The sequence below is a fragment of the Trichoplusia ni genome, chromosome 6, assembly GCF_003590095.1.
Source record: "Trichoplusia ni isolate ovarian cell line Hi5 chromosome 6, tn1, whole genome shotgun sequence".
Classification (NCBI taxonomy): domain Eukaryota; kingdom Metazoa; phylum Arthropoda; class Insecta; order Lepidoptera; family Noctuidae; genus Trichoplusia; species Trichoplusia ni.
Window position 1 is genome coordinate 9,934,647 of NC_039483.1, and position 20,366 is coordinate 9,955,012.

A 20,366-nucleotide genomic window follows, 5' to 3' on the forward strand; every position below is an offset into this window, starting at 1 on the left:
AAATATTTATTTTAGTGTTCTTAATGTTCGCTTGGAATATTCAAACTTTTTTATTTTCAATTAAACCTTCATATCATTAGTATCTTATCTTTTGAATTGAGCCCGACAATAAATGTTAATACCAATTAAACACATCATCAAACTGTGAGGCATTACTGTAGATACGTAGCTTATACCTATGTATTTATTTATTCCATCTGAAATGCTCAAATAAATATGTGCTAAAGCAATCACACGTGCCTTTTACCGTGACACAGGGCTGCAAGGGACTGTATATCGAATTACGTCACTTCTCCTTCCGTAATCCAATCATTTATCCGGAGGGTAAAATATGAAGTGTATTGACTCTGTCACGAAAACAAGTACCCACTTGCTACGTAATAAGTCTACGTGCAAACAAGAACGAAGGATTTTACGAAAGAGTTTTATTGATAATAGTGTATCCAAAAGTGCTTTGTCGGTTCGTATACAAAAACATTCAAAATCGTGTTGAAAACATTCTTTATTATTAAAATGAACATAAATTATACACGAATAAATGAGAATAATATTCAATCCAAAACGTAACAAATAATCAAATTTTGATACAATGAATCCGAAAACATCACTGAAATATTAAGTGAGTCACGCAACGTACACGTCACTACAGCTTAACGAATGTCATTGTTTTGTCCAAAAACAATGCATCGTGAAATAGCATTATTTGATGATCACGCCTTTGTGACCCCACAGCCTGGCTCTCATTTTATGCTCCAGTCGCTTCGAGATTTATGTATCCAATTGGCAATCGTATCCGATAAACGACAACATGTTTGCCTGATACGTTTAACCTACGGTAAGTATTTTTTGTAGATCAGGAACAACATTCTTCTGCGTTCAATTAAAGGATAGTTAGTTATGTAGCTGCTTTTAGTATTGCTTAGCAAATGTCAATCCCTAATAGTTGAAAATTGACGTCGTCTAGTTTAAACTACAGACAAAAAAGCGGACTTTAAACACTCATTTTACAAAAAAATATTCATAAAGGGCTCAAGTTGTTCAGGAAGGCGGTATGAAAATATGTAAATATCGAGTTTCCTCAATTGATTATCCTACACCCACACGTTCATGCACATTGAATATTCCCCGCTGGTCGCCAGCCCTGCGGTAAACTGTCAGGACAAATATTTCCAATCACGAGATTGCACCGCTCACGCGATTTCCATTCCATTGTTCAGATGAAATAAATGAAATTTTAAAATCTTTCCTACGCTTTCGCTGAAACGTTGTATAGATCGATACAATAGATGTAAAAACTTAAATGAGTTTTTTTGATTGATTTGATGAGTTTATTTATTTATCTAAATTAAAAACATATTAAATGGTTTTCAATACAGAAGGAAAACTATAAGAAGATAATGTAATCTCATTTGTAAATACTTTCTCTAGAATTAGGTTCCAAAATGCAAGTGGTTACTAGCGTGGGGAATAAAGTGGATTTTATTTCAATAAAACCATAAGTTATTATTCTTTACTCAGCTGCTGTGTTCCAGCAATTTCACATATGTACCAGGCTAACATCACCTTTGTGGGAGCGAAGCATTGTTTGTGCGGACAAAGCATCTCGCTTGCATAATCTAGATCGCCGTTCTGAACGCCTACTTCAATCCCACTAGCTAGCGGATGAGTTATAAGCTTTCGGCAGGCGCTTTGACGAACCGACGAACCGTGTTTGGTACTTATGACTTAGCTCTCTATATGAGATCGTTTTGAAGCCTCTCAAGTACAGTTTCAAGTATTACTGCTTGAACTCAATAATGCATGCCAATTTTCAATGTCCCATTGAATATGATCTAACTTGCTCTAAGGAGTTTAATCCTTGTATCGCGGGATGCTTTTTAAACATTGAAGTCACATGCGCAAGACCCCTAAATCCAGAACATGTGTTATCATAGTGCCTTTGCTCTCGAAACAAATTAAAAAACGAAATTTAATATGCAAAAGAAAAAACAAATCGTGTCCAAAAACATCAGTAGTATTTATTGATCTCAAGTCACGTAGGTCTAATATTTATTGACAAACTAGCTGTTGCCCGCGGCTTCGTCCCCGTGGGTAGAAGATATAGGTTATGATTTATATCTGCCCTGTTTTTCCACATTTACATTGTATCTTCGCTCCCATCAGTCGCAGCGTGATGATATGTAGCCTAAATCCTTCCTCAATGAATGGTCTATTCAACACAAAAAGATTTTTTCAATTTGAACCAGTAGTTCTTGAGATTAGCGCGTTCAAACAAACAAACAAACTCTTCAGCTTTATATATTAAGTATAGATAAATATATCAAAATCATCAGCACCAACAGTCGTATTTTAATCTTCGCCGATTGGAAGTGGGAACAGTTAAGTGTTTATTATCTTATCATTTTTCGAACAAAATCTCTGTTCTCAGTGAAGCCCAGATAAATTCAATCGCTTCTTGAAAAAGAGAAATTAGAGCAAGTCGTAGCCGGATCAAGTTGCGCTTTGATCGATTTAAGATTTAAATCGTTTTGGTTTAAAATCGTGAATAAATTTTAACTGTTTTGTGTATTTTCAGGTATTTCAGACTTTTTTGTTTTTTTGTTTCACTATCATTCGCACCAAATTAGTGCGACTGGACTCACAAATTCCTAATTATACGTAAACTAATATTTACCTCTTTGAGAATCTCAAGAATAGAAAGCATCCTAGCATAGTTTTAATCAAATGTATGTAATTAAAACAAGTAATGTTTAAAGGGATAGCCTAAGGTACACACACAGTAATTATTAACCTAATTACACACCTAGCTTCAACCATAGCACTTTAATTTAGCAAAATTCCCGACCTACCCTCATCGGGCGAAGTTTAAAATCCCGGCAGGTAAGAAATAGGTTACCGCTAAAGTGCGTTTAATTACAAAATGGCGGCGATTACACGGCAAAGATCAAAGCGGTGGGGTAACCCAAACCCGTAATGAACTCGCTCGAATTACCGCCGCGAAATATACCGTTTAATATGAAGTTAATGACAACGGTATTCCAAAGTTTCGAAGAGAATCTATTGTGAACACGACACAGATAATTAATTTGTCTCTCAGTCGGTATGCCAATCTGTGTTCATGAAACTGACATCGCTGGTAGCGGTAGCGGGTCGATATTGCTACGTTGTTGGCATTAAATATGGGTTCATTAGCATACATTTTGAGAAAATTCTCAAATCTTGTGGGTAAATTATGTAGTAACATCTAAATTGTAATTATTTATGCAATAAAATTTAACATACGTTAGCTAGTTTTTCGAGTTCGACTCGCAATCCCGCCACCGCTTGCATGATTAAGGATCCGAAACAACTTGATCTATTCCGGCAAATACACGTGAGTAAACCTAGCTTTTTGTGTTCCGCAATCTTCAGTTGTGATTAGATGAGATAAAATACACCATACCGATATTAAAAATCGTATAAAGATGATTCCGTTTCAAATCGAAAACCAAATTCATTTCTACTTTCAATAGCGTCTCAGATATCACATTTGAACTCCCTAAAAGTATAAACTTGTCAAATCAAATTGCAAATTCCTTTCCTTCACAAAGTAATTCTGAGAGTAAGATCGCTCTGCCATCAATCCAACGCAAATATTCTCTTTTCTATGCTAAAGTTAAGTGACTGTCTCTGAGAAAGTTATATTGCTTACTTATAAATATAATGAGGTCACATTTATTTTACATAACACTTACTTGAAGAAAGTTCATTAATATTATATTGGAAACATTTTTTAGATTTACCTGCTGCCAAACTATTTTAATGTTCAGCGTCAAAACTAAATACCTACGTTTCGTATTATATTATATTATCGTTCATAAATACATATTCACAGGATATGGGCTTTCCTATTTATATTACGCATTGAACGCAGTTGGCGCCGCAATTATCTGATAGAGCTCCAAATATAGTGCCGAAATACTCATTACAGTGCATAATTAACAGCGAATTGGGTTGGAACGACCTCCTCGACCAAACTGTCTCTGTTAATTAAAATAGCGCATTGGCTACAGTTACTGACCAACTCCCGATGGCATAAAACGAGTGTATACATGAACAGATAGTAATTATTATATAAATTAACGTCATATAAAACTAGAAGGAACAAACAGCCATTAACGAACGCTCTAAAAAACTACGATGTCTACACTGCAACTTGTGCAAAATAGAATAGAAAGACATCGACCGACACGAATGTAAATATTCGTTTAATATTCTTTTCCCGAAGTTAATGTTTTCGCTGTGTTGCATAAAATATAACACAGTTAGGGGCCACGTCTGTGGATGCAGATGAAATCAATAGAGCGCACTTGTTGCAGCCGGGTGAGGCCGGCGACCCGGTTGCCATGACAACCGCTCACCTCATCCGAGATTCTTGTCCGATTTTATGAGAGCCTAGTACTTGGCGCTATGGACCACCTGTTTAAAAATATAATTTTGGCTCGTCAAGGAATTTTTTATTTCTAGGTAGATAGCTAGGTATTTTACCAGTACACACCTGCTGTGCCCCAAGGCGCCTATTGATTCGCCAATAAAATCCGTTAGCCTCTCATCCGGCAGTGATCCGGATGCTTTATTTTAATTATTGTTTCTTTTCCGTATTTGTCTTAAACTTAAACGAGTTTGTAAATATTTTAGTTCCAATTTTAATTACTTTATGGATCATTTAGTTTTGTTTAAATTATGGAATTTTTGATAACTTTATAATAACAAGCCAATGTTCTTTAAAATTATAAGCCCCATAACCTCAATATACGCTGCTATAAAAAGGCTTTAGTTAAAATAGGTTTTTCAACATGTATTCATACACATACGCATCTAATAAAGAAACACGTCGAATTCGGTTGAGTTAATATCGATGATGAAATATTAATTGAGGATAATACGACACGAGCATCAAATTAATCCTTGCTCTACCTAGCTCTCTACTAACAAAGCTACACCAATTGGAATAATTACTTAATTAATCCAAACACGAATCTGCGCTATTTAGTCTTCGACGTCATTAAGGAAGTTTCTTAATCAAATTAGTCACGGAAATCGCAAGAGATTTGATAGCAATTTAATTATAAACGAAGGTTACATAATGTCGTAATAGGTACGAATCTTCTTAGAACAAAAATATAAGAGCCGATTTATCAATGAAATATGTTTTATTCAATCTGCATTTATTTTGAGATAGGACTATAAACTCAACTCTCTAATACTGAATTGAAAAACAAGTTTAAGATATTCAACCTCTTTTCCACTTTAAAGTTGACAAGTGGGCTGAAGGCCCAATGTGTATCCTTCACTGAAAACAAGGAACAACTAAGACTTATTAAGCGAGTGTGCATAGAACAAAAAATGTCCGGTCAGCGATCAACAAGTAACCACTAACCAGCATTAATCATAACGAAATCTGAGCGAACAATCTGACACGATAACTATTCATTAAACCAAACAAACTTGATATTTATGACCAAACTACAAGAGGAAAATGGCTATTTGGCTAACTTTTAGCCTTTCGCCTAATTGTGGTAAGTGGGTTATATTAATTGTCATCGTAATGAAGAGGACATTAATAAACAGGAAATGTATTAACTTCTGCCTCTGTGTGAAAAAAATCTTTGTTTTTGTTGCTTAAACAGAATATGATTTGAAGTCGAAATCAAAAGTGAGATTATATGTTTCAGAATTTCAACTGATTTTGGAAAGTTCTGCTAAAAGTTCAAAATATGTACCATCCTGTTTTAGGGGATGATTTTAACATAGTCTATCGCTTGATTATCTCTTCACCTGCAAAATCCAAGGTCAGTTTATTCAAAAAACCTCCGCGATTCCGATTCGTCCTACATTCACAACATAAATAGAGTTGTCCAAAACTAAATCGGCAAACCTAAATTACATAGCAAAATTAATTAATGAAGTTTTAATGGAATACGCCTGATATTGGGCTCGACATTTCAATCAACAAGTTGTGGAACATATCGGCTGTGTATTGGCATATATTAAAGTAGGGCATTGCGTGATGCCTAGGACTCTGATACAGATCGATGGAGCGAGTGCATTGACCCCGGCATCGCGGCTGGGGCCCGCCCGACCTGCACTAGGCTTATCCACACGCTGCACTCATACGAGAGCCCCTCAGGCTGTTCTTAAGATAACATGTATCCTATATGTGCTACTAAGGACATGTTGCCTCTTATCTGCTCTGGTAAACTGACCTTGCTAATAGGCATGTTTGTATGTCTGGTCTTTTGTATTAAGGTCATGTAATATTAGAAAAAACATCGTGGGTGCTTCGAAAGACTGAAGAAAATTAGTAGGAGGAAAAAAATATTTATTTATTTGCAAGACCTTAGAAAGCAATTGATATCTCGACCAAGAAATAAAACGAGTAAATATAGACTACTATACTACTTGGCACAAACTTATAAATAGACTTGTGAAAATTAACACCATTAGGTTTGCCGTGAACTAATACATACCTTACTTGTATGTATATGTACAAGACATGCTTAGAAACCTTGGCAGGCAAACTTAACAAAGTCATTTTCACCTTGAAAATCACTACCTAGCAAATAAAGAGAAATTATGGCAATATCGTGGATTCGAATTTACGATTGTAAAATCCTAATTGGCATTGGTCAAATACCATGGCAATAGCTTAAAACACATAACAAAACAAATACAACTATACGAAACGCTATAAAATTCCAAAAATACAGCTTAAATGAGAGAGACTTTAAAAAACCATTTACCAATTAATCGCATTTGAATAACAAATGTGAGTGCATTCGTAAAGTTATTATCACACATCCTTTGTTCGGGTCAGTCTCGGAACACGGACGCTGAATTAATTTCGTGGTGAAAAGGCAATCTAAGTAGGTTCTAGGTTCGAAGCTCTATTGGTTTGATCAGCTAACGTGGAACTTAGCCTCATAAGAGCTTTGCACAAGAATCTGTAATACGTCACAAGTGGCTACGACTACGACATGCATATTCATACGAATCTTGTTGGAATACCAAAGACTTTGAGTTAAGGAAGCCTTGTTCTACATAATGTGTATAATTTTGCAGAATTGGGACAGATACGTAGGTTTGCAGAGCTATGATTTTGTTACGAAAACATCAATTTGATAAACACGTCAGCTACTCGGAAGTTTGACGCAGCCTAAATAAAGTAGGTTACTTAGCAGTCCGTGGGACGATTTGACGAGTTTGATGTTGGTACTTCATTTTCTATTTGGATTGAGAGACCTACTTAAATATGAATGAGAGAAGGTCAATCTTAATCTTAAGGCGTATTACAAAGGGATCTTATATTCTTTTAGAGATTTATTTATTGGGATTTGCGTATCTCCTATGTCTTGGAGTAGGATAACTAGTTTATATTTCACTCGCTTATTTAATGCGTTACTCTTCCATAACTGCAGCAAAAGTTGTTTAAAAAGCTTGTAGTGTAGTAGTAGCAAAGAAGAACAGAAATTATTGACCGATAAAATTTTAAAACCAACTATTTTTATAAATGGCAAGAACATTTCTTGGGCTACCTGTTTTCATTAGGACTGTAAGGGTGTATGTAGACTTACCCAGCGGCAATCCCCCACTGCTGGGACGCGGCTTCGGCAGCGTGCTCGAACAGCGTGAGCCCCACCAGCGCCACCGTCGGCGCGATCGTCAGCGGAGTCACGAAGCGCAGCAAGGATCCTATCACACCGAAGTAGCCTGCGACAAGCGTTATGTGCTAGATGAGGTAGAAACTTAAGGATTTCAGCAAGTACAAGGCAAGAGGGTAGAAATAGAATACCAAATTAGACAAAAGTCGAAGAAAGAGATCATCTGTTTCCATATCGACTATAACCAGCCTTGTTGAGATCCTTTCTGACGGTTCTTGAATTAAAAAGGCTGGTTATATTAAGTTCATACATTGACGTTCTAAGTAAAGTTTTAAAAAGATTGTCATTCTAGAAACAAAAATGGCAATTTTTGCACTATTAAACCAATAGCAAATGATAGTGCTGAAAATGTAGAGTTTTATTAACTCTGTAGCTTTTATTTTAATACTGCATTATAAAATAAACTATACAAAGTAATAATTCAGAGCAACGGGAATACTAAACTAATAAAGCTTATTGAAAATGTTTTTCAATATTGCTGCTTCCTAGTAATCTTTAAGCCAGGATTAATTAAGCTTAGTGCTACAGAGTAACGACAGCTTATTAGTAAGTTCCCTGTAAATGCAGCAAGACGGATAAATGATTCACTAGAAACCGGTACTTTATAGCGCTCTATCGATTATATTACCATATTACAAGCGAGGCTGGGAACATGAGTGCTAGTCAGGTAGATGAGACAAGAAGATTGTATTGAGGTCAAAATATTATTGAGGTGCAGAGGTCGATGAATAACGGTTAAAATTTTTCGTAAAAAAAAATAGAATAAAACTTTAATGTTTATTCCTTTATTCAGAGCACTAGTCCAAATTGATATGCGAAAGAAATAACACTTTTTTGAATAAATTTTAAGCCGAGTGCGTGATATTCAGTGGCGCATAGCGCTCACGGTTCAGCAACGTTTACAGAAAAAATGCTTTGAAAGTGTACCAAAAAAAGTAAAGCAAATACAGCGAGAGCGTGGGGCTATTAAAAAATAGAAAAAGTTAGCATAAAAGCTCGTTGGAAGTGATTCTGCGCCGTAACGAGATAATTTTGTTTCAGGCTACGACGCAGTAAAACCCTTTTGCTCCCCTAATTCATGGGAAAAACCATTACGAAGAAAAATGCTTTCCAGCTAACTTAGTTATTAATGTTTCTACTTGGGCAATACGCACTTATAATCTGGAACTGTATTAGCATGGAATCGGAGTTCGATTTGATATAAAAATCTATTTAATTGCTTATTAGAATTTTTATGTTTTTAGCTAAGACGAGAGATTTTGGCTTAAGAGAAGTTATAGACGAATATTGGTGGAATACATTCTACACAGCTATACAAATCCTATTAGGGTTGCCAATTTGGAAGACAGGACGCTATCTACAACATAATTTAGGAACAAGCTACATTGAAAAAGTGTTTCCTTATTAGACTAGTGCAACTGTAAGGCTAATTTTAACCTTAGAATAGATATATAAAATAGCGACGTACCACAGAACACCTGAAAGAGCGCGGACACAGCTATCGCCCCGGACAGCTCGCACATCCTGGACATCCACACCTGCTGTTGCTCTTCAGCAGTCATGGCGGCCAACACCTCTGGCTTCGGGCATTGCCACTCCGGCAAGTTCAGGATGGCGAGGGTCGGGACTAAGAAGGAGATGGTCCCACCTTGCACGATCGGGAGACGACATCCGAATGTCGCTTGAAGCCATGTCACAAGTCCTGGGAAGAATAGATTTTAATGTCAGTATTCTAGTAGGTCTAGGGCCGGATATTAGGTATCCCTAAACCTTCCAAAGCATTACCTATAAAATATTTTGTACAGTACAACATTGTAATTGAACGGTTATTTGGTACTAAACATCTATTATATTGCACTAAGTACGAAATGTACAATTTTTATAATATTTGTATGAATTGCGAGTCTTTCCCGCATTAAGAATAAATCTGACTCCACACGACGCGGTGCAATGAAAAATCATACACTTGCTTTTATTCAATCTTTACGTAACTTCAATATTTGTCGTCGAGCGAATGCTGCTAAGAAGCTCTACAAAAATGAGGTATTTTTTTTAGTAACAACTCTTGCGCAAATTACATTCTTTAATATTAAATATGCGGCTGTTTCTCAACTTTTTAATCGAACGACGCCGTGTAACATCTTCCTGTTCAAGCATGAGTGACACAAAACATAAAGAATTCTTGAACAGCTGGAAAATCTAGTTTGGCTAAGTTACATTGTCACATCGAATCTGTTCCCTTTGTGTTGAAGACTTGAATGCGAATGCCAAACACGTTTGCTTCGCCCGCGGCAGTGAAAGTAATATCACCTGCTGCATACTGAGTACTTGCAATCACGTATTGCGAGCACTGTTTATCACTCTAGTACATATAGGGGGTGTAACTCAGTGGTAGAGTGTCTGCTTCGCATGCTGAAAGTCCTGGGTTCAAATCCCAGCACCTCCAAATATATATTTTGATATTTGTGTTTTTGTCAGTTAACCAAAGGCAGTTTACAGATATTGTAGTTTAAAGACAGAAACTTAGGATGCATAAAATTTAATACAGTACATTTCGGTAAACGATCAATATGGTTCTGTCCTATAGGTATGTTATCCAGGATACCATTAAGTAATGATTTGAGTGAACGCTTTTGTTTGCTCTACCAAATGTTTAACTATAACCCCGAAAACTTTAAACTTAAACAATTTAGGTGAAACTGAAAAAAAATAAAACAGTTAAACTATTTTACAATAAAACATGGAGTTGGCGTCAGAGAGTAATGCTCTCCTATTCCCGGCTAACGCCTTGTATTGTAAGTTCGCCTGTGAGACGGCGCTGAGCAACTCGCATCTCTTATACGTTACTATTACACGCGCTGCAGGCGCTTTGTAGGTTATTTTGATAGCGGTAGAGTTGAAGCAAAATTTTGATTAACTTTCACAACCGACGAAAGCATTATTAATGCATACGAAACGTCAAAGGATGTGCAATGATACGAGTGAAGATGAGTCTTGGGTGAACTCGTGTTGGTAATTATGATATTGCTACTTAATTAAAGCAGGTTTATCGAGACTATCTTCAACATACCTACTTAAAACCGAAGTTTTAAGTTAAACATATGTATTTGTGTTGACGTTTATATTTTATCATATATCTTTTCCTGCTTAACGATGACTAATTATAATTATTTATTTCGCGAAAATATATATTTTTAATTTGTTCAAAAAGTAACATTTCAAATGACTTGGAATGTTTTTTTAAGTATCAGCCTGAGGTGGCCTTTTTACGAAAGCAATTACGAAGCACCCCATTTACTCTGATTAGCTAACTAGCTAGCTGATTAGATTAATACTGACTCGTATAAAACAACAAGTGAAAAATATTTTTTCCAGGGTAACTATAGCAATTCTTTTGAACATAATCAAATGCCATTGCCAATTATCATGTTTTTTTCAAAAACATTTTATTTTATTTTTGCGGCTTCATGTATTTAGATTGTGTTATCCGTTTCACTTCTAATTTATGGCTATATACCTACCAAAGGGTAAAAACGGAACTCTTTTAGGAACTAGGGCGTCGCTGTCTATCAGTCTGTCCGACTGTAGCTAGAGAGGCAGTAGTTGAAATCTTTCGCAGACGATGTTTTTCTTTTTAACAGTAATATCGATTATAACCAACCGTTGCATTGTTACAATCGTCATTTTAATTGGTGGCAGTTTTTTTTGCAACCCTTATATCCAGGATCCGATTCAGTTATTCTTATTTTTCGTAACATAAAATGTACGAGTAAGTATCAATATCGAAATACACTTGATTTGGTAGCGAACACTGTTGCAAGTTAAAATTTCCACCTTCACCTAAATCATTATAAAATATTCCTCTTAGAGACAATGACGTATTCGTTAAACTAATAAACGCTTTATGGTTCAATAAACTGCTAATGCTTAACATTGAATCTAGTTTCTACAATTTTATCTTATCAAAGTAAATACTAGATTATAATGCTGTTATTCCATAAGCAACAAGCTTCTAACAGTAAATGGCATATTTCATGACATACCTATTACATGGCCTTTATTTGCAGATTAATTTAAAATGTTTTTAAGCGACTTCCGCGCTTAGGTATGGAATCCTTGTGTCGCGGGGGTTTTCATAAGCATTCAAGTCTTATGCGCAAGGACATCTAGACTCAATGAGGCGGCTGCTATATACTTACGTGTGTGAAGGAAATGCCGCTCTATACAGTGCATTGCTGTCGCGCTTCCACAAATAACATTATATAATATGTAACAATAATAGTAATAACTAAGTGATAACAACTGCTTCTGCTGAGGCCCATGCTATCTTCTGAACCATGTTTATTTTTAATAAAGTTTTACTCGTACATCTTTTGGGATAACTTTAGTCGGGATATGTCGCTAGTTACCCCTTGCGACCCTTGCTACCCCCCACCCTTGCTTAAGGACTCCTTGAATTTAAGGACTCCGAAACTCTGAAATCATGTTTGCTTAAAACCGCATAAACATTTAATACAATGCACTCATTGATTGTATTTGCTAATAATCTTATAATTTATCAATTAAAGTAGATTCACTTCGACCGTGTATCAGCACTGTTAACAATGACCCTGAATGGCATTCTTTATGTAAACAAATATTGATATCTGATTTGCAGTGATTTGCTTCAAGGTAAAGGTTTGATAAACAATACGTGCATCTTATCATTGATATTATACACAATGAACACGTGCTGAGTACAAGTAGCAGTAAAGCCCTTGTTTCAGCGGCTTTACCAACACATCTTGAAGTAGGGAAGATGCAATCGTAAAAGACAGCGCTCTATAAAGCGTAGAGCGCCATCTCTTTTGCACAACTGTGAAAACTTAGCCCCTGAGAGCTGCGCAAGACTCTATAGAGGATACTATTAATGAAATCTGTGTGCTAACTCACCAGTTACAAATATCATGGTCGATATGATGTTGGATCTGTTCGGGTCAGTCTCCGCCATGCAGAGAGCCGGGCACAGAATGAATGGGATCGCCACTATAGCGCCGATCATGGTTAGATAGTGCTGTTAACAAAGAGATTCCTTAAAAGTCTATTCTATAGATTTTTTATAAGTTAAGTGCCTTCTACTAAGACTTTGACTTTGACTTCAGATTATTTTCCAACTACAAATCCATCACTCATTTTATACTTTGCGGCGTTCAAAAATATATTATAATCTGAATATTGCTAGAAGACGTGTAGAGTCCTTTCTGGTACGCAAGAATTCCGTAAAAAAAAGTTCAAAACTTCTCTACAGTTCTTCTTGTTTTAAAGGCAATAACTTAAAAACTAACTAAAGTTTCTATTCAATAAGGTCGAATTTCCTTTGCTCTTTATAAACCGAAGGCATGCCATACTATAAGTACCGTAGTGGTACTTCATCGCTAAGGCTGAGTGACTGCTCTAACAAGATCATTAGAGCTACGGCATTACCCGCGTATTGTAATCTAGTTTTCATTATACTTTAATATTTTTTCCTGATAGATAGTACATCGAAGAATATTATCTAGTAGTCTAAGAACCTATGTACAAAGTAACTTAGCACTCTGTACTACTATTTGTAGCATTTGGTATTGATAATATAAAACTAGCCTACATAGGCCAGCCTACATTATTGGGATTCTTCCTGTTTAGTAAAGGTTATGAGCATTGATCACCACCCAACTCACTGCGGGTTGGCGATTTCAATATTTGAAATTCAGGTTTCCTAACGATGTTTGCCTACACTGTTTATCAGTGATAACTTAGATTAATTAAGAAAATACATTTGTACAACTTTTGAAAAGTCGCATTTCCATTTTGACTGCATTGGGATCGAACCTGCACCTCGTGCATACGAATCCATGTATAGGACTGCAAGACAACTACGACCCTGTTGTTTTAAATATACCACTAAACAATGACAATGAATTTGCTATCCATAGTCATGTTTTGCTCTTATTTAAAAGACATGCAAGAAATAAGTTCTACTTAGAATGCAGTATCAGAAACCAGGAAACACACCTGTGTGAAAAATCTGCTATTTAACTAAGGTTATACGTTAGATAACTAGGTCTACCTTACGCCATCCTTAATTGCTCATAAATCGGCACTAACCATTTATTAGATTAACTTACTGTATTATAATCAAACAACGAATTACTATATGCAGTATATATGTAATTAGTCCAAGAAATTATTTTGAAGTAGTAGTCGTAAAAATAGTGTTTAAAAAAAGTGATTTTGAAAAAATATTAAACATTAGACTGGCTTCTACAGATCGCTATCGACTTACCTGTAAAGCCATGAAGATACATAGATACCATGATGGTATATCGTCGATTCCATACGTCACGTTACCCTTCCTCTCTGCATCTTGGTCAGAATCCCCGTCGGGTACCTGTCGCAGTACATAATTATGATATACAACATGTAAGATTATTCTAATAATAGTATCATGAGAAGATAAGCTACGCATATTTTCAGTAATTTTATATTTACTCTATTAATAAACTAACAATAAAACAATTATTATATGTTGTACACAGCTGGCTATCCGCCTTCTATTTGCCATGCGAAATACTATTAAACGTCGGTCATGTCAAAAATAGAACCTTAAAGGAAAACAGTAAATATAAGGGCAGTTCAATACAATACGTCAACCTCCTCCAGAATTTTACGACACAGCACATCAAACGTCAAATCACAGGAAATTAGGAGACAGTTCCTGAATCACAATAAAAGAACTCGTATCAAATATTCCTTAACAAACAAGATCGTCACTTAACGGAAACGGGCCTCAAACTCAATTCGCGGTTATAAGGTGCTTGCAAACGTTTTCCTCCCCTCATTCTCGAAGTTCTTTAGATAAACATGACAAAAGAAACCCTTACCATTGTCAACATTTATTAATATGATAATTATTGTTCTAAGTATTTACGGAAACAATGTGATGAGAGGAATAAATAAGTATAAATATTGAACTTGTTGTAAGATACTTTTGTATGCATCGATATTTTCCGTCAAACTATTGTAGAGCAAGACTAAATTCATAGAATTATTCTGAATAGTCTGTCTCTTTGCATTTAATAATTAAATTAATTTGTACTTATAAAAATCAGCTTTTTTATCTTGAAGCTTAGCACAACCTCAGTATCCTGTTGTGGAAGCGTGGCAGCGCTCTACATAACATAGAGCGGTTTCTCTCTTTCACAACTGTAATAATATTGCTTAAAAATGTGTGCAAATCGTGTTCGACGCCAGAAAAGGAGAGTTTTACAAACAGCGGATGCTCTATTCCTCACTTTAATTCTCTACCTTAGCATATTTGTTTATTTTGCACTCTGATTCAGACTTCAACAAGTCACCAAGGTTTAAAGTTACGGAAATAAACGACGTTTATCAAGCATTGCTCAAGCAATATCTACATACTCGTATGTATTTAGCAAGTTAGTGTAACAATGTCGGTATGTACCGAGTTTACACGCAGACAGTCGTGTTAACTTGCTTACATGAAGACATACGCTAATGTTTAGGCTAACTGTGCAGTATACTATGGCATCTTATGGCTATTTTATGAATAGATACAAGAATGTCTTGCTCAGTTTCAAATCTATCTAGATGATGCATAATCGAAAACAAACTTATTGCAATTGCATTAAAAATAAAGATCATAAAATGATTAAGCATAAATCCTAATCATATGTACAAGACAAAGCGTACTTTGTGATCAGTAAGTCGGCGCGTATCGCTGCCTGACCTTGGATGGGTGACCCATTGATATTCCCCCCTCTTTACGATGTAGAGCAAGACAAAACGTTATTCGTGTCCGTCACGATACAAAGATTTGACAGCAAATATTAATAAGGAACAGCATTTTGTTATTTTAATGAAAACTTATTATATACGTCAATGGAAAACTATAAAATGTTTACGTATGCAGCTGATCTATATAAAATATTTATTTTTGGAAATAGAGACAAAAGCCTAACGAAGAACTTTCAGTTAGATTTTTACTAAGTCATAAGTTTTTAACTTAAATTCTGAAAAATGTAGAGACGAATAACTTCATAACTTAGATATAACCTTTTTAGGTTATGTTATTCTTGTTAGAATTTTTATGGTTAAATTTGCTAATAATTTAGCATTATATAATATTTAATTTAAAATGCTCTACCAAGTTCACGTGCTTGAATCTCAGAAGTTCAACGACCTTGCCGATATTAAATGCCACGATTCTATCTAACCGCCAAAATAAATAAGTACTTACTTACAAATCATATTAGAATAAAAACATGACTTTAAAACTTGTACCTTAGTACTGACTATGCTGTAGGAACACTGACACTCACTCATTTTAATAAATTTAAAAAACAAATTTCAACAAAGTTTCAAACCAGATGAAGGTCACTTATGGCAAAACAAACGCCATGTTTGAGATATTTGAGAGCGAAATGTGTAAGGCTTACTTTGAAGAGTGCATGACTGTAAAGGCTACCCAACAAAAAATGCCTTTAAATAACGTTTCAAAATATTTAAGTGATTAATTATTTGTGATTATCATAAATATCAGATAAGTTTAAATCGATATAAGAATGAATGACTCTTTGTATTGCTAGTTTTGTTTCCAAATGCACAGGCTGATGCGTTATTTCTTGGAACTCATTGAAGTATAAGTAAAACGTTTTATTTATAAAGAGATATTCAACAGCTACATTACACACAGTCGTTCATATTATTTCATCTGTGCTGTAATTGAACCATTACACAATAGCCGCTCACTAGCCGTAGCGCCATTTGATTTTCAATCCTTCATACAGTTGATATAATTGTAGAGCAGTTTGCTAAACGAACAAAGTTGAATCTTAGAACAGCATTTTTCGAAAATGAATTTAAAAAAATATCTTGGCATTTCGAAGATATGCATTGATTGTGACCGTGACACTGACATTGATAAGGTTAATGAACCTATCTTTATCAATCTGCATTGACTTTGGTAAATACTTTCAAAATAAGACATTTCCTGATAAAGTAGATGAAATTATAAAGGATTAAGGATATCATACATTTTAGATATAGATTTTCATAAAATTATTGGTTTACCTTACATAGAATACTTACTGAGACAAGTCGTGATCATGACATTGGCACATTTATTTGAGTAAATACTTTGGGTAGCACCAAATAAGAATATACATTAGCATAAAAAGTACACTTTAGCTAACCACTTCTACTAACTTGTTCTATTATGAATCACAGTATTATATGCTAATAATTTTGGGAAAAATAAACAGTTGCAGATCAAAGAGTAACGAATTGCAATATCGAAACGCAGCCTGCTGTCAATGTCATTTCAAAAATACAAGGTCTTATAATTTTGGTAGGTACAGATATATCTCTATAGTAGATTATTTTACAGTATTATATGTTCTTTATTTGGAATTTACTTTTATAACTACCAATTAACTACTAACAAGTTTGTATGTAACAGGTTTATGTCAAACCCTAAAACCTACACAAGATTTTACCTACAAAACGTCCTTGAGATCGTCGCTCAGACATTTGTTATTGAGTTATCGTCTGATATTTATTGGCAATACAAGTCTTGCACTACAAGTAATCTTAGCAAAGCTTAGCACTTGATTTGATTACGGGCGGTACGGTTCCTGATATCAAACTTCCGTACCAACTTAAGTTTCCCATAATATCTAGGTATGTTGATAAAGCAACAAATCGCTGTACTTCAATAAAGGGTCATAAGTACTAGAATAACAAGGATTGATATTCAGACAATAGACAGAAGGGTAGGTAAAGCTGAAACAAACAGCCTTTGTGAATTTGTATGTATTATTTTAATTGTAAATTAAAAATAAAACACTCATTAAAAATTACCTACCACTCCGGCACCATTTTATCGAAGGTACAACTAGCCACTCTACATTTCGTGATCGTCGCATATCGTATTCCGCGATGATTTTTTTACGGTATCATTACCAACATTTCTATAACAAAAGAACAACTTTTTTTAGACCCAGTTTTCTTGGGATGACTTATTCCCTTCATTTGAAACATTTTTTCCTTTAAAGTTTTTACATGTTTTCGGAAGTAAACAACAATTAATTAACGTAGGTAAGAAAACCTTCAATGGTATGTAACTGATTCTATAAATACAGTTTAGATTATTTTGACTCTGATGAAGTTTTAAATATGGTTCTGAACGGCTTTTAATGATGTCGATTTTATATTAACACTAAAGACTTGGGCAATATGACAATTTCGGAAAAATCGAAACACATAACCTAGCAGATTAATAAATATCTGTAATTTATGTTAAAAATAATCAGATTATAACTATGCTTGGAGATCACTTTTATAAATAGAAACAAAAAATTAAAGAAACTGTTTATACTACCAAAATAAAAGCCTGTAAAAATCCCAGATGCCCAGAACTAATATCCGAACCTTGACCACACCTAAAATTTGTCACCGTCAACTCTCATTTCAGTAAGGGAATTTACCCATAGCTTATATAACACGAGACTCACCCGCAAACAATAATCTCCCTTATTTTTATAGGCATAAACTCTACAATCCCTTATCATTATTTTAACAAGATGGTTAACAAGGTGAGCCGGGTTAGCTACACAAACATAATAAATATGACTCTGTCTATTTTTCGGTAATGGAAATATTTTACGGAATGTGACGTGGGCGTGAAATATTACTTAGATATGTAGGGGGTCCAAGTGTAATGAGAAGTCTGTTTTATAATTTTTAGGATGATATTTCTATTAGAGGTGATGTGATCTCGAGCCCATTTCCATGGAATGACAGTTCGATCTATTCAACTGCAAACATTGCGTTTAACCTCATCAACAGTCTTGAATTACAATAGGTAAAGAAAAAAACTGTGTGACCTAGAAGCCTTAATAAATGTGATATAATATGCCTCTATGCCTTGCCCAAATATCCTTCATCATTCGCTGAACGAAGTATCGCGAACGTCATCATTTATTGAAATACGGGTAGGAATATTTTACTTGTTATTTTTTTTTTATTTATTTATTTATTAGGTATACCAACAGCATAACATACATATTTAACAAATTAGAAATTAAGTAACATAGTGTCTCGTATGAATGCCTATTATAGGTACACACAGCATTTATTACTTGTAGTTATTAATTATTACTTGTATTATAGCTACTAACTGTACAACAGTTAATATAAATTGCAAGTATATGACTCGATTATTGATTAACGAGTCTCGATTATGTTAAATTACTCAATTATGTTGAATGTTTTATGCGAGTTCATGCCTGATATCAATGTTTTAAAAAATACGCATAATATACCTATAGCCTAGGTGCCCGGTAGAGTATCTTATTATCTTTTGTGTGTCGAGAATTAACCTTTTGAATCTCACTAGAGCGAATGAGAATAATTAAAATCCAGGGAAAGATACTATTTAGAAATAATCTATATCTATACTAATATTTAAAGCTGAAGAGTTTGTTTGTTTGTTTGAACGCGCTAATCTCAGGAACTACTGAAACAAATTGAAAAATTATTTTTGTGTTGAATAGACCATTCATCGAGGAAGGTTATAGGCTATATACCATCACGCTGCCTGCGACTAATAGGAGCGAAGATACAAAGGAAAGTGTGAAAAAAGTAGGGTGGGTATAAAACATAACTTAACCACGCGGATGAAGTCGCGGGCAATAGCTAGTCTATACTAATATATAAAGCTGAAGAGTTTGTTTGTTTGTTTGAACGCGCTAATCTCAAGAACTACTGGTCCAAATTGAAAAAATATTTTTGTGTTGAATAGAACATTCACCGAGGAAGGCTTTAGGCTACAAACCATCACGCTGCGACTAATAGGAGCGAAGATACAATTGAAAATGTGAAAAAAACAGGGTAGATATAAATCATAACTTATATCTTCTACCCACGGGGACGAAGTCGCGGGCAACAGCTAGTTTTAAATAAATAAGTAGCTGTTAGAAGGCCTTAGTGTGTTGCTCTATCTCATCTCAAACAAATAGAGCATAAACTTTGCGCGTACAACCAACCGAACAAGCTCTAAATCTTTAAAATATCTATTAACATAATATACAAGTCAAAACTTACTCCCACACCAACTAGTCGTCATAGGTCATTCTTGTTTTTCCTGATCTGTCCTAATAGTGGACCTACTTACAGCAGGTTTTGTTTTGTTTACTAAAATTCAATAATCGACAGCATGTCCAACTCGTTATCATTTGACTCACAAGTCAATGACACAGGTAAAGGCTTGTTTGATAGGGGACAGGTAATATACAACCTCCTTAAGTATCAGTTTTTAATTAAGACTTGTATTAGTGATAACATATAACAAGTTGCGATAAGAACTTTAATTAAACTAATGATTGCAATTAAAATGGTTCCCAATAGCTCCTAAGATCGAATTCGAGTCGCCAAAACCGGGGAATAATGTTTGAATCTCAAGAGAAACAATGTGGCAATTCGATTAAACCAAAACAATATTGTTGGAAATAAAAAAAACTAGGACTAAAAGAACAAGTTTTGGTCGCATCAAAATGCAAATTCTAAACACTAAAAATTATTTGAAAACACTTTTTGAATCGGTTTTTATGATGCTGCATAGCTACC

At 34.8% G+C, this 20,366-nt stretch overlaps 1 protein-coding gene and 1 non-coding gene across 3 annotated transcripts in view; one reads left to right on the forward strand and one right to left on the reverse strand.

Annotated features, from left to right (window-relative positions):
• The window catches only part of LOC113494842 (solute carrier family 23 member 2), a 29,295-nt gene that overhangs the window by 7,521 nt on the left and 1,408 nt on the right, over positions 1 to 20,366 (reverse strand). Inside the window, exons 1-5 of one of the 2 annotated variants that reach the window (XM_026873342.1) lie at positions 16,023 to 16,230; positions 14,005 to 14,109; positions 12,633 to 12,753; positions 9,169 to 9,402; positions 7,614 to 7,749 (exon numbers count right to left, since the gene is read on the reverse strand). In XM_026873342.1, coding sequence (XP_026729143.1) covers positions 7,614 to 7,749; positions 9,169 to 9,402; positions 12,633 to 12,753; positions 14,005 to 14,109; positions 16,023 to 16,064 — 638 coding nt within the window. In that variant the 5' untranslated portion in view covers positions 16,065 to 16,230. Of the gene's footprint in view, positions 1 to 7,613; positions 7,750 to 9,168; positions 9,403 to 12,632; positions 12,754 to 14,004; positions 14,110 to 16,022; positions 16,231 to 20,366 lie in introns of those variants that run through there. The other variant, XM_026873341.1, reaches the window with a different exon arrangement.
• Positions 10,075 to 10,146, forward strand: Trnaa-cgc. The gene has a single exon. It is a non-coding gene; the product is annotated as a tRNA-Ala (tRNA).